This window comes from Leptidea sinapis, chromosome 22 (assembly GCF_905404315.1).
Source record: "Leptidea sinapis chromosome 22, ilLepSina1.1, whole genome shotgun sequence".
NCBI lineage: Eukaryota > Metazoa > Arthropoda > Insecta > Lepidoptera > Pieridae > Leptidea > Leptidea sinapis.
In genome coordinates, this window is record NC_066286.1 from 10,605,386 (window position 1) to 10,619,635 (window position 14,250).

The following is a 14,250-nucleotide window of genomic DNA, read 5'->3' on the forward strand; positions in this document are numbered from 1 at the left end:
ATAATTTATATGGAGTTAGAACTTACTTAGACAAATGATGAACACAGGCCAGGTTTATTACTTTAGTGTGCGTGACAAACTACGTATTACACGCGCGATTTGTATGTCACTGAGTGTTTAGTGTGCGTGCATTTCACAAAATATAGGTGACCAGTCAACCTCATTTTTTTCGACTTTTTCACAGCTGTCACAGTCTATCTAGATGTATAAATGATCTAAGGTTTCCACGTAGGATATCAAGTGTGTTCTAAGGTCCGAATTACAGAACGTGTCTTAATACGTAATCCGTGATCGAATGTTCTGTCAATGATACAAAATACTTCTAGAACAAAACCTTATAAATATAATAAAATATACTTGAAATAATACCTCTATTACCAAGAAAAAGAACATAACACACAATTTAATATATATATAAAAAATTTAAACACACTCAATTAAATAAGATTACAAATATTATTTAAAATTAAGATCTGCTGCGTGATCATTGCTAAAAGGAGCTGACTCAGTAAATAGTTGTGTTAGTGAAGAAGACACCAACACAACACTGGTTTATCAGTAAAATTCGAATGACATAATGCTATAATTGTGAATTTGCTTAAATCAAATCGCGCAACACCCTATAAACTATTTTTTTTTAATGTATAAAAATTACGATCTTTTACGCTTATTCCACTAAGTTTCACAAAATCACGATGCGTGTTTCGTCGGGGAGTGCACCAGCGTTTGACGAGTCAACAGCTCCAGAGCACGTAAAACCAAATGAAATACACACAGCACGGCTTTTGCTTCGAAACTTTGCTTTCTATTTTACAAAGTCGTAAAGGAGGATGGCGAGAATGCATGCATTTTGGGACCCACTGAAAGAAGTGGCGTACATCATGGAAACTTATTATAAATTGTATAACGTAACAAACTAAGAAAAAAGCAAATCGTAAGTAAGTCTAAAAAAGTGGGAGAAAAAAGATATACATAAAAGTAAAATATAACCTAAAATTATGAATCAATAACTTTTGTTCAGTCAATTATTTGTATCTTATGTCTATGCCTAATTACTATCTGCTAAAAGATAATATAATATTTATATGGAAGGTTGGCCAGAAGCTAATAATTGAGGATACACAATTCAATATTTTTTCAAGAAGCTATCGAATCTTTTAAAGTCTTACCTACTGATTTTAGTATCAAAAATCGATAATAATCTTATTGAATCTTATTGTGATTACTACTGAATTACTGATTTGAGTAGGTATAGTTTGATGGTGTCAGAACATCCATATAAAGAATGAATGTCATGTCAAAAAAATGTAGATATCAATTGCCCAAAACGTTCCGTTAGTGCATGATGACTTATTTTTAATAAATTATATTAATTTATTTCTTTTGACTCTCATATCTTGCCTCAATAATTTTTGTATAAACATCTTCCTCTCGTTTTAACTTTTTCACGTCTTTGAGTGGACAATTCTCAACACGATTTGCTCGTATTGTGCCAGTGGCATAAAAACCCAACTCTCTAAGATGTCTCATCAATGTGAGGGATGTAAAAATATTATCAAAATAATTTTTTATTCCACTATTTATCTTGTGTTAGAGAAGACAATGGTGCGTTATCCTCATCATCACTGTCGTCACTCGATGAACATGTCTGTATATTTACAGTACCTGAAGTACGGAGGCCTAAAATACAGAATTATATAAATAAGAAATATGAAGAATGAAATTGCCATATGGTAATAGAATGTAACGATTACCTGAAGAAGTAGACGGTAAATCATTTGCATGCAGACGTCGCAGTACGCAACTACTTTGCAGTAACCGTCGTTGTCCCAAATGATTCAAAAAGGGCACCGTGTTCTTCGTCATACATATCACTATCTTCATCCGTCGCCTAACCACTTTATTCAATAGGTGGCTCAACATAAATAAGATTCTCCCCTGTATCATGCACCGTCAAGCTGAAAAACAAAGTACCTACAAGTTTATAAATAATATAAACTTGTAGGTACTTGTACGATGCTTCCTTAATTTTAAAATTATGTGGGTCCATCTCGCCATCCTCCAATGATTCAGAAAGAACATTAGAGATAACTTAAAATAAATAGCTTAGCAAATTCCAGTTATTTTGGCAAATATAAAGCAAAATCATAACTATAATATATTTTAATATGTAATTATTTATACATTTTTTCGTTTCTAACCTTAACTTTATTATTATTGTTTTTTTGATCACGTATTATCTAAGCTGTATTTAAGTTTAGGTAGGGATGGTTATGTTATACAATTAGTAGTTTTTATACAATTTTCTTGCTTTTTTATAAGTTTTATGGTAATCACTCAGGGGTTCATAAGCAATTGCATTCGTACTGTGATAAGTTAAAACACTTTAACATGAAAAGTCTTTCTGTTCGACGACCAATGCTAGATCTAATATTTTATACAAAATAATTAGAAATCAGCTCGACTGAAGACGAGTGATGGACATCACTCGTGCACTCCACTCCATCAGCTAACGAGTTCTCCGCCGAGTACCAAGGCGTGCGCAGGTCGGAGCTGGCCTGTTCCACCAGCCATTTGCCAAAACTAACCTTAAGCAATTTTCTCCCATACCAGGTCTATCAAGAACTTATAACTCCATCTGTGGTGAAGAAGATATTTTTAAACAATATGAAATTTTTTTTTAAAGTGATTACCCTCACTTCTAGGCTTAATACACCCACAATCTGAGAGTTGAACAAAGCAAACAGAACTTTATAACAAGGCGGTACTCGAACAGTTAGCTCAGTTGGTTAGAGCTCCGGCACGGAAGGCCGGAGGTCGTGGGTTCGAATCCCACATCGTTCAAAAAATTTTGTTTTTCAAATTTTATTTGTGTAGATATTTTTAAAGATTCTTTACCTGTGCTTAAAAAAAATATTACGAGATTGTTAGTACGACACCTTAATTTGTTGTACATTCAACTCATTATTTGTTAATATTTGATATATTTTAAGCGTATTAGAATGTAACAAATACTGGTTGTCCTATAAATAAATAAATAACTGCTGGTAGACCTTAATCCAAATAAATAAATAAAACAAAGCATGTTCTCTTTTTCTCCCCAGCACATATCGACGGCAGAGTCCTGCCTTCAACGAGCTACCAGAACAATGGACAATCCTACGTGATCACGCCACAAAGACTGCAGCAAGTCCGAGGCAACTTCATGTACTGGTTCTACGATCAGGGTGGAAACGAGAACATTGGCGACTACCAGAGAGACATACACACATCCACGCCGCAGATTCACAAGAATTTCAACTTTCAGCTGCCTTTCTTTGGGTTTAGATTCAATTATACCAGAGTAAGTTGATTTAATTATGGTTATCTATTTTTTTAAATCATTTTTAGCAATAACATTTTTGCTGACTGTACTATAAAAGACTTATAATGGGTATTATAGGTGAAACTTATTCATACATTTTGAATATCATGTTGTCTAGAAGCAAGAGGCTCTGTCTAGACTTATAATTTATCTAATTTGAGAACCTTTCGCGATTAGTTTTTTTTTTATGAAAATAAGGGATGAGACGAGCAGGACGCTGTTGGTAATTACGCCTTGCCCATTACATTGCAGTGCCACACAGGATTGTTGAAAAACCCAAATATCTGCTAGAAATATTTAAGGTAAGGCCATATAGGCGTAGATTCTAAAATAGAATGGGTGCTATACTGTCTCTCTCTAGTCGTTCCCTCATGACTGAAGATCGTGGTCATCAACAAGTGGTCCACACTTGGAGTGAACTATTTGTTTCCATCGGTTTCTGTTCATTGCAGCCCTAAACATGGAGCTAAACCTCAGGGACCTGGAGTCTTTTATTTGGTCGATCCATCTGGTAGAAGATCGGCCTCGGGCTTGCTTGTCATTTGTGTTCCCAACTACATCTAATTTCTACAGGCTCTCATTAGCCCTTCGCATTATGTGGCCAAAATACGAAAGGATTCGTTGGTGACATATCGTTTCAGACGGGTTTTTATCTTGCGCTGTGAGAGGATCGACACATTTGTTCGCTTGGCTGTCCAAGGTATCCTCAACATACGCCTCCAGCACCACATCTCCAAGGCATCAATCCTCTGCTATACTACATATGAAATAAATAGAAATAATGCCTATACTCTAAAAAGAGCAACGATTCCTCATGGTAATGAATCGTACCGATTTGTACCATTGCAATTCGGTACTCATATATTTTAAGCTTGTCACGAAATCAGTTAGCATTTATTTTCTAATTTCTAAATATAAATTCCAGTTGTCAATGAATGGCTACATCTACTTCAGTGACCCTCCAGATCACTACACGTACCCACTCTCTTTTCCCGTACGTGATTGGCCGACCGTGAACGATCCTTCGTTCATAGGAATCTTCTTCAGCAAATGTCGAATTGGAAGCCAAAGACCTGAAGAGCCTGACCAAAGGCGACCCGGTGTTTACTTTAGAATGGACAGAGATTTACAGGTAAGTGAAATTGTACTGACAAAGAGGATTGGTGACGCAATTTTTTAAGAAAAAATTTTTGTTTCATTTATCTACAAATTACCTAGTCGTAGAAAAATTATTGTAAGTGACCTTGTATAACTAAATCAAAAACCTCTCATTCATCGCCCATAATTCAACCTACGCCACTTACGTTTTTTGACTCTTCTTATACAACTGTTGCATAAAATACAAATAAATAAATATTTTTATTTATTGATGGATTTCATTGATGCTTCGGTGGCTCAATAGACTCTTGGCTTAAATAGCTGCTACAAAATATTTTTTATAGTATTATGTTAAAATAAGTGTTAAGATTTTGCATGCTTTTAATATAAGCTGGTTAGAGGACACATTGTAATATTTGTCGGGGACACAGTGCTCTGCGAATGGCTGGATCACTTGGCGTTGAGTAGAGACGTCGCCTCATTGTGTGTCTTCTACCCCATTTATCACGAGGAGTGTTCCGAAGAGCTGTTTAATCTGATTCCTGCCGCCGAATTCCACCTTCGCACGACACGCCACAAGTTAGGATATAATCCCCACCATCTGGATGTGTGGCGGTCCTTTACAGTGCGGTTTTCAAGGAGCTTTCTTCCGCGTACTACAACGCTGTGGAATGAGCTTCCTTGTGCGGTGTTTCCGGGACGATACGACATGGGTACCTTCAAGAAAAGCGCATACACCTTCCTTAAAGGCCGGCAACGCTCTTGTGATTCCTCTGGTGTTGCAAGAGAATGTGGGCGGCGGTGATCACTTAACACCAGGTGACCCGTACGCTCGTTTGTCCTCCTATTTCATAAAAAAAACAATTAAGATCTGGACATACCCTCTTACAAAGCAAAATAAATAATTTCATTTCAATAGATAGAACGGATGACTCCTGCCCCTTTTGGCACCGGTTCGATCCTCGCCACATGTGATATGTTGCTTTAGCATCGTAGCAAAACAAGCTGGCGTATATTTAAAAGAGGATTTATATTTAATAATAATCTATCACCCACACGAGAAGAGTTCCTACTATTGAGACTCAACATTTGTCTCAAACCACAGCATTATAGTGGGACTTAACTAATAATAGGTGTCTGTTATACACGTCTCGTTACTTTTTATATATATTTTTCCTAGACACGAACAGACCAGCTTGGAGTTGAAATGAGAGAGAGGGTGACGTGGGACATACGCGAGGGTGTCATAGGATCAGAGACATTCTTCCCTAAGCATGCCGTTACCATCACCTGGAAGAATATGTCCTTTGCTGGTGGAATTGACAACTCTTTGTTTATGGTACGTAACAACAATTAATAATATATTTATTAGTTATTGATTTTTTACTTCCCGCTACAAAAAATCATTGATTAGAAATCGGGAAGTGATCGGTTTTAAGTTAATTCATATAAATCTAAGCAACAAGTGCCATTTTCATGAGGAGTAAGATTGCTAAGAGCTCCATGAGAGCAGTGTATTTACTTATATATTTTTGTATTGATGCAATGAAAATCTTGACCAGATCGTCGGTCTATCTTGTAGGGGGATTCAATTATTTTTTGTAAAATTTAAGGAATGATTTATTGAAAAAGTATAGGCGACATATAACTATTTTTCTTTTGAGAACGGCGTCTGTCGAGTCAGCTAGTTGTTAATAAAATAAAGATCGTATATTCAATCAGATTTTCGTAATGGGCAGTATAAAAAAATTGCGTGTGTACAAAGTACACATGTCAGAAGTGAAACCTGCGTTGTGCATAAACCTCTAAACTGCATATGAAGTCCTGGTACATGTTGCTAGGATGACACATGCTTTCAACCGCTATGAAAGACATTACTAACACCGCTACCATATTTATGTTCTCCTGGTGTCTATGCAGTTATAAGTCGTGCGTATGACATAAGAATATATTAAGGTATACTTACTCGCGTCATACATAAAAATAAAATAGTATGCATATTTCTGTCTCACTCTTTGCCGGCTTCGTCCTACACATTTTTGTATTTGTGTCTCTTACCTGTCGTTTTTTCCGTTGCATCCGGTTTGAAATCACAACGATTCTAAAGAAGTTTCACTTCAATAATTGAATAACTTTCGTATGTAGACGTCTAATACCTATATATATGTATGTAATACATTCTTCTTATTCTAATACATAGCTGCTAGAACTCTAGTCCTCATATATTAAAACAATATTCGTAATTTATATAGTCAATTATTTTTGTTACAGACAAACACATTCCAGATGGTTTTAGCTACTGATGAAGTGTTCACGTACGCTATTTTCAATTACCTTGAAATAAATTGGAGCTCCCACACCGAGGCTGGTGGTGATACCACGACTGGTGAAGGTGGTGTTCCAGCTTATGTAAGTATTGTTAGACATAGCGGTGCACTTGACAAATACATATCAGGGTGTGGTCTCGAAAAATCAAATAAAAATCAATCATTTTATTCATTTAGGTCAAATATATACTCTTATGAATGTCAAATGTTATAACTTTTTACCATTTACCACAAATTCGGAAAAGCAATAATGAGAAGAAGTGGCAAGAAACCTATTGCTTATTACTTAAAATCAATTAAAATATCTGGAAAGTGATGCAACAAAAATACTTATAATGCTTACACGAGTAATTTAAGAAAAAAATGCAAATTAATAAAATTAAACGATTTATTGAGTAGCTACATGTTGCATCAATCCACACTCACTGTTAATAAATAAAGGTATAATGAGAGAGATTGTATTTAAGATGTAACTATAAATATGTAACTATAAATACATTAAATAACTTTAATTTTTATAACATGACGCAGAGTTCCCGATGATCTTAATAGTGATTTTCATTATTATAACATTAGAAATAAGGTAAGGGTAAATGTATACACTTCTATAATAAAGTCCCAGCCACTGTTCAGGCATTATCTATAAATAAATTTAAATGTTTTATAAAAAAAATGGCTCCGTCGTAAATCCTATTACTCCACAGCTGAATATCTAAATGATCGGACAGCCTGGGACTAGATTGTGATTATTTTATAGCGATAGAAATGACTGTACAGTATTGTATATTTTTACTGAAAAGAGCGCAAAAAAAGAATGCTAGGAGAGTTTCTTGCGCCGCTTCTTCTCTCTCAGACCGCCATTTGTTTCCAAAGCGGTAGTAGTATCTAGTAGTTATTAGAAATGACATAAAAAGAATTCTAATGAATCAATTTTGAGAAAATAAATGCCTTTTATGCCTTTTATCGAGCCACCACAAGTAGCGTCCGTTCACGATCAAGGCGCGTGGACTATAACTATACCGGCATCTACCCAGAGAAATCCAATTCTACGACATATATCTTCAAGGCATATAGTATATTATGCAACTAGGGAGGCATTAAGCCCTTTCAATCCGCGCGCAAAATGAGAGCCGAGCCAAATACTAGAGTTTGTGATGGCCTTTTTTATCAACCGTGTCGCGTATACGATTTTTACCACACCTGTAATAGAAAGTTCGCATTTTTACCCAGTTTTCCGGGAGGAAAGCGAAAACACTGTTCGGTTCTCTGAATTTGTTGAGGCATGCGTCAACAATACATATACTTTCCGCGGAGGTATAACAAAAAATGCATTTATTTTATCTAAATAAAACTTTAAGTATAAATTTTGAATTTAAGGCACTACCGAAATGGTGGTATAAAATTAAATGGTAATACAAACAGTTTTGCAAGAAGAAACGGTGCGACAAATTCTCCCAGTCTTTTAAAGTAAATTCAATTTTTACAATATTTTACTTTAATATCATTGGCATTAAAAGCAAATGACATTATCCCCACGCAGTCCGATCGCTTGTCTCTTGAGTAGTAAACATTTGAGATTTTTAATTAAACTTTTAAAATATTACTGCATAGAGGAACAATACATTCAAAAGAGAAGAAAATCTCTAACTGAGATACAGTAAGACAGAAAAGCAAAGTAACGTGTAATACTTTTTAAGCATTCTGCCAAACGTATCTATTGTCCCTAAATGAATTATATCCCTTCATATATAAATACAACTGTGTTCATTCTATAAATGAAAAATTTATTCATTCAAGATTGGATTTAACGCTGGTAACGGCACACAAAGCTACGAATACAAGCCATACTCCCAAGCATCAGTGCTCAGAGACTTGACTGGTCGAGGATGGGCGAACGGATTCCCGGGAAGACACATCTTCAGAATTGACGAGAAAATTCTAATGGGCACTTGCAACAAAGATATAGGTGAGAATATTTCATTTTGGTAATAATGATCAAGCTTGAACAAATTGAGTTTTAATATTGTTATTTGTTCGAGATGAACAAACATAGTTTTACTCTGTTATTCGTCTTTTTGCTATTTCAAGCAGTCTCACTTAATTATTCCAAAAAAAAAATGTTCAGTTTTTAGTCTCACAAATTCCCTAGAAGATCCAAGCTCTTCATATGCTTTAAACTTTTCATCTTGGTTATAAAAAGTATGGCAAAGCCGTTTAATGGTTGTTACACAAACTTCTACTAGATTGAAATAACTTACGTGTACAATACTTATTCGCAGATGGTGCAAATCTCCCACTTATGTTCGCTCCGGAGTCTGGAAATATGTTGGGTGGGACTATTGTTAACATTACCGGTCCTTGCTTCAGGCCAACCGATCGTATAACTTGTAGATTTGATACAGAATCAGTTGTTGGTGTAGTAGTTGATGATAATCGGGCTATATGTGTACAGCCAAGGTTTTGGCACAATGGATATGCAAGATTCGAAATTGCCATCAATAATGAACCGTACAAATGGAAGGGAAGATACTTTGTCGGTAAGCAATGAATTACTAAAAATCTAAAGATCGTATCTAAGAAAGGATTCATTTTAAAATAAAAATCAAATTTTGTGTTTTTGCAGAAACACCAGCTACTGCAGCCGAAAAGATATTCTTCACAGACAATGCGATACATGAAAGATATCCACCAGAAATAAAAATTAGTTGGGATCGATTTAATTTAACAACAAATCTAAATGTTCAGCTGCAAATAAGTTTGTGGGGATACAAAGAAGTTACAATAAGACCTCAACTAGAATTTATCGATATGATTGAAGCTGGTGTAGCAAATACAGGCGAATATGTTATAAATCCTCAAAACTTCAGAAATCGTGACAATATTATGCATAACGATATGCAATTTGGCTTTATACAGATCAATTTGACTTCACCAGCAGATATTAAGGGAATGGCCATATCTCCGTAAGTAATTATTTAAATGTTTCATAGTCCCATTTTTGAGCAAAACTCGGATAAATGAAGGATGATAGTCATCAAGTACTATGGCACAAAATGCTTATAAATATAATTTTACTGGACTTAGAAAATTCATCAACTCGTAGAAATAAGTGTCGGTCCCTTGATTTGTCGTAACCTTATTAATATGTTGATATAGATACGTTGATACTGACCTAATACTATTTTCCGATATTTTTTTAGAATTCTGTGGAGTAGGCCTATTCCGCTTGGCTGGTACTTTGCTCCTCAATGGGAGAGAATCCATGGACAACGATGGGCACAATCATTATGCAATAATTGGTTAAGGACAGACCGTTTTCTCAAAAATTTCGCTGCTCAGGTTTGGGTATGTCCGTGCACCTTGGAACACGCGCTTTTGGACAAAGGACGCTTTTTGCCCGATGTCGACTGTGACAAAGATACTAATCCAACATGCAGATATCATTGGGGTGGGGTTCACTGCGTCAGAAGTGCTTCACCAAGGTAAGTTATTACTGTTATAATTCAATATGTGTCATGGCATATGGTCTTGTACTAGTTTTTCAATAAAAATACAAAAGAACGTAGAAAAATTATTAATAAGCCAGGCTATTTAACACTTTATTTATTTTTTGTAGTCCTGAAGGATCCGGTCAGCAATGTTGCTATGACAAGAATGGTTTCCTTATGATGTCGTATGACCAAATGTGGGGCTCTAAACCTCAACGTTCTCATGATTTTGGTTATACACCTTACAACGAAGCTAATAAGGTAAATAAACCCATAGGGATGAAAAATATTTAAGGTTCAATGGTTATTAACTGAACTTCCTAAAAAATAACTTGAACTGAAGCTAAACATGAAATTATTTGGAGTGTTTCTTCTTCATAAAGTCATTTTATTTCTAGGTGCCATCTTTATCTCATTGGTTCCATGATATGATTCCCTTTTATCAATGTTGTATGTGGCAAGAGGAACAAGCTGTTGGTTGCGAAACATTCAGGTATGTTTTAAAAATGTGAGAATTGTTGTAATTTTAGATGAAAATTGATGAAAGCTGAAAATCCAGATCAGTAATTTGTTAAAATTGATATTATAATAGATTTATAAATTCGTTGATACAGATAATAATCATTAATATTTTTCATGTAGGAAAACGCTATTCATTAAATAATTTTAACTATAATAATACTTTGGTAAAAATATTTGTAATAATATTTCCAATCCAACTCAAAAATAATGATTACAATTTTGTGAACATTAGATGTTTTCACTACAGTCCGACAGTTATTTTTTTATAATGGGACGAATCTAGAACTTTTAAATAAGGAAAAATCCAAATCTAGCTGTATATTTTAAGATGGTGATATTATAGCAACATGATGAATTGATGATCTATTTTTAGGTTTGAACGTCGGCCCTCGCAAGACTGCGTTGCATATCAGTCACCTGGTGTCGCTGGTATATTTGGGGACCCTCATATTGTTACATTTGACGACCTGCAATATACTTTCAATGGAAAAGGTAAAATATTTCATAGTTTTCAACAGATCCTGTATAAATAATTTAATAATTCTTACTCACAATTATATCATGGATTAGCCACATATTTAACCTAAAATGATTTTCCGTAAAATAAAACGCGAAGAGGCTAAACATAAAAGATTTTTCACCAGCATTTCGCAACAAAATAAGAATACAGTGTCAGCAATACGTTATGCTAAAAAAAGTGGTGGTCGTTAATTCAATAAACTGTTTTTATAAACAGTTTTCTATTTGTTAATGAATTAACTGTTTTTCTTCAACGAAAAAACCTGTTGAAAATAATAAGCTAATAAATGCAATCAACGTCTTCGCTCGTAACTCGCAATAAATGAAGCATAATTCTGACCCTTTTGCACCTATCCCTTTCTCAGTTGCACTTCCGCCAGAACAACACTAATAAATTGATGATTGACCTCGCAAAAACAGCTTTTATTGCTTGCAGATTTACAAGGGAAGATCATTTCATTAGAAAATGTTAACATTAATCTGCTGTCATAAACTTACAATATTTTTGTTGTACTTAATTCAATACAGCTGACGAAGTTGCGAGCGAAAACATTGACTTGATATTATATTGAAGTAATAACTACTTGGTATAAATTAAATTTATCAATGGTAATAACCTGATAAATTATTAATTAATGCATTAAACGATAATTGAAAAACTGTTGACGATTTAACAGTTTTTTCAACCAATGTTCACCATTGACAATAAACAGTTAAATTAAATTAATTTAAAAACCTTCAATGACACACCTCTTCTGTCTGAAATGTAATCTATCAATTATAATATGCGACACTTCTAAGCTTCAAAGTTTTATAATTTTTATCAAAACAGTTAAATATTATTATAAAATAAAAGTCTATTATAAAATATGGGATTATGATTGGGACAACTCATTGCAACAGAATTCACTTCAAATCAAATATTTACGAATTCTAGTATAATAACCTAAAAGTCCAACTACCGCTACTAACTAGCGGCAAATGAATTGGAAATTACCGTCTCTTTTTGGGCTCCTTCATGAAAATAATTCATTATTTGTAAATACTCCCGTATTGTTATAGAAAGAAAAAGTGTATTTCAACTCATCCTTCTCAGAAATACGGCATCAAAATTTTGGATAAGGTTGTAGGTACCTACGTAGATGAAATGTAGAATGACATTGATAAATTAAGCTCTACTAGTAATAGAAAGCTGTGTAATAAATTTGCTATTCTCGATGTAATTTGAAAATATATTTTAATATCATAATTAAAAACTCAGGTGAATTTGTGCTTGTCCGAGTGGATCACCCCCAATTGAAGCTGGATGTTCAGGGCAGATTTGAACAAGTACCAAGAAATATTTATGGACCCGTTAATGCAACACAGCTCACATCTGTGGTTGCTGCTTCGAACAACTCTGTTCCTATTGAGGTATTTGTTATACTTATTATCTTAACTTATATCTTTAAACGTGCAATTCTTGTATGTATATAATCTGAACCACGAATACGGCTCCAACGATTTTCATAAAATTTAGTATACAGGGGATTTCGGGGGCGATAAATCGATCTAGGTTAAAATTTTAAAAAATGTAGTTTTATCCGTGTTTTAATGAGAAACAGCTACAATAACATTATAATAGAAAGGTAGGTTTCGCCACTATATACAAGACTATAATAGCTCAGATGGGTGACCCGGAAATCAGAAGACCCCGGTTCGAATCCAGATGTCCTATTAAATTTTTTTTTGTTCCAAGTATTGTACATTCTTAAAAATCCGAGCCAGGCTCAGTCGTCTGGATACTAATATTAATTATATCAGTCAATAACTTCATCAGATGAGTCTACCTTTTCTATTATAATACAGATTCTCCGATTTGCTACAATCTTTTTGAGTCCAAGAGACGGTTGAACCAGTGCCGGATTAGTCAAGCGCGGGGCTCGTAGCAAATTATGTTTCAGTCTTGGCCCTTCATCTGCTATGAGCTTAAAGTGCTAATAACATATTCAATATTTGTATTTGCCTTTTTTTGTTTTTTTTTTAGTTAACTATGTATAGAAAAGTATAGATAAGTATTTTAATAGGCCCTATATGCCCTGATTAAAATTAAATATTTCATCGAAATTAAAAAAACATTGTTCATAATATGATGCAGCTTTTGTTTGGAAACTAATAATAAAATATTACATGCCATGTCATCTACGTAAACGTTTTTGTTGACACTGCTATCGTCTGTATAACAATGTGACTAAACCTATTAGATCGGTCACACCTATAATAGACAGTCTCTCAAAGAAAAATTTAAAGAAATATATATTACGACTGTTCATTCTCAGTATGAAAATTTAATATATGTTCACAAAAATCGTCACCTTTTTGCTCTTAATAGTGATTATCATTATTACAACACTAGAAATAAGGGATTGCTTGTAACTAATTCTAGTAGGCTTCATAAGATACTAACATAACATAATAATAGCTTTAAGGGTAAATGTATACACTTCTATAATAAAGTCCCAGCCACTGTTCAGGCATTATCTATAAATAAATTTAAATGTTTTATAAAAAAAATGGCTCTGTCGTAAATCCTATTACTCCACTGCTGAATATCTAAATGATCGGACAGCCTGGGACTAGATTGTGGTTATTTTATAGCGATAGAAATGACTGTACAATATTGTATATTTTTATTGAAAAGAGCGCAAAAAAAGAATGCTAGGAGAGTTTCTTGCGCCGCTTCTTCTCACTCAGAGCGCCGTTTGTTTCCGAAGCGGTAGTAGTATCTAGTAGTTATTAGAAATGACATCAAAAAGAATTCTCAAGGAATCAATTTTGAGAAAATAAATGCCTTTTATGCCTTTTTATGCCACAGCAACTAAGATTTAAAAGCGTTTGTGAGCTCAATTACTTACACCCTGTTTAACCCGACACCCCAATTCCCAGTGCGTTG

General features: G+C 34.3%; 1 protein-coding gene across 3 annotated transcripts in view; it reads left to right on the forward strand.

The window, feature by feature from the left end:
* LOC126970785 (protein mesh) overlaps window positions 1-14,250 on the forward strand; it is a 38,098-nt gene that overhangs the window by 10,047 nt on the left and 13,801 nt on the right. For all 3 annotated transcript variants that reach the window (XM_050816874.1, XM_050816870.1, XM_050816869.1), the window contains exons 2-13: window positions 3,105-3,343; window positions 4,290-4,496; window positions 5,643-5,801; window positions 6,734-6,871; window positions 8,587-8,755; window positions 9,069-9,326; window positions 9,413-9,752; window positions 9,990-10,271; window positions 10,406-10,538; window positions 10,676-10,770; window positions 11,173-11,291; window positions 12,580-12,731. In XM_050816874.1, the coding sequence (XP_050672831.1) occupies window positions 3,105-3,343; window positions 4,290-4,496; window positions 5,643-5,801; window positions 6,734-6,871; window positions 8,587-8,755; window positions 9,069-9,326; window positions 9,413-9,752; window positions 9,990-10,271; window positions 10,406-10,538; window positions 10,676-10,770; window positions 11,173-11,291; window positions 12,580-12,731 (2,291 nt within the window). The remainder of the gene's footprint in view (window positions 1-3,104; window positions 3,344-4,289; window positions 4,497-5,642; window positions 5,802-6,733; window positions 6,872-8,586; window positions 8,756-9,068; window positions 9,327-9,412; window positions 9,753-9,989; window positions 10,272-10,405; window positions 10,539-10,675; window positions 10,771-11,172; window positions 11,292-12,579; window positions 12,732-14,250) is intronic.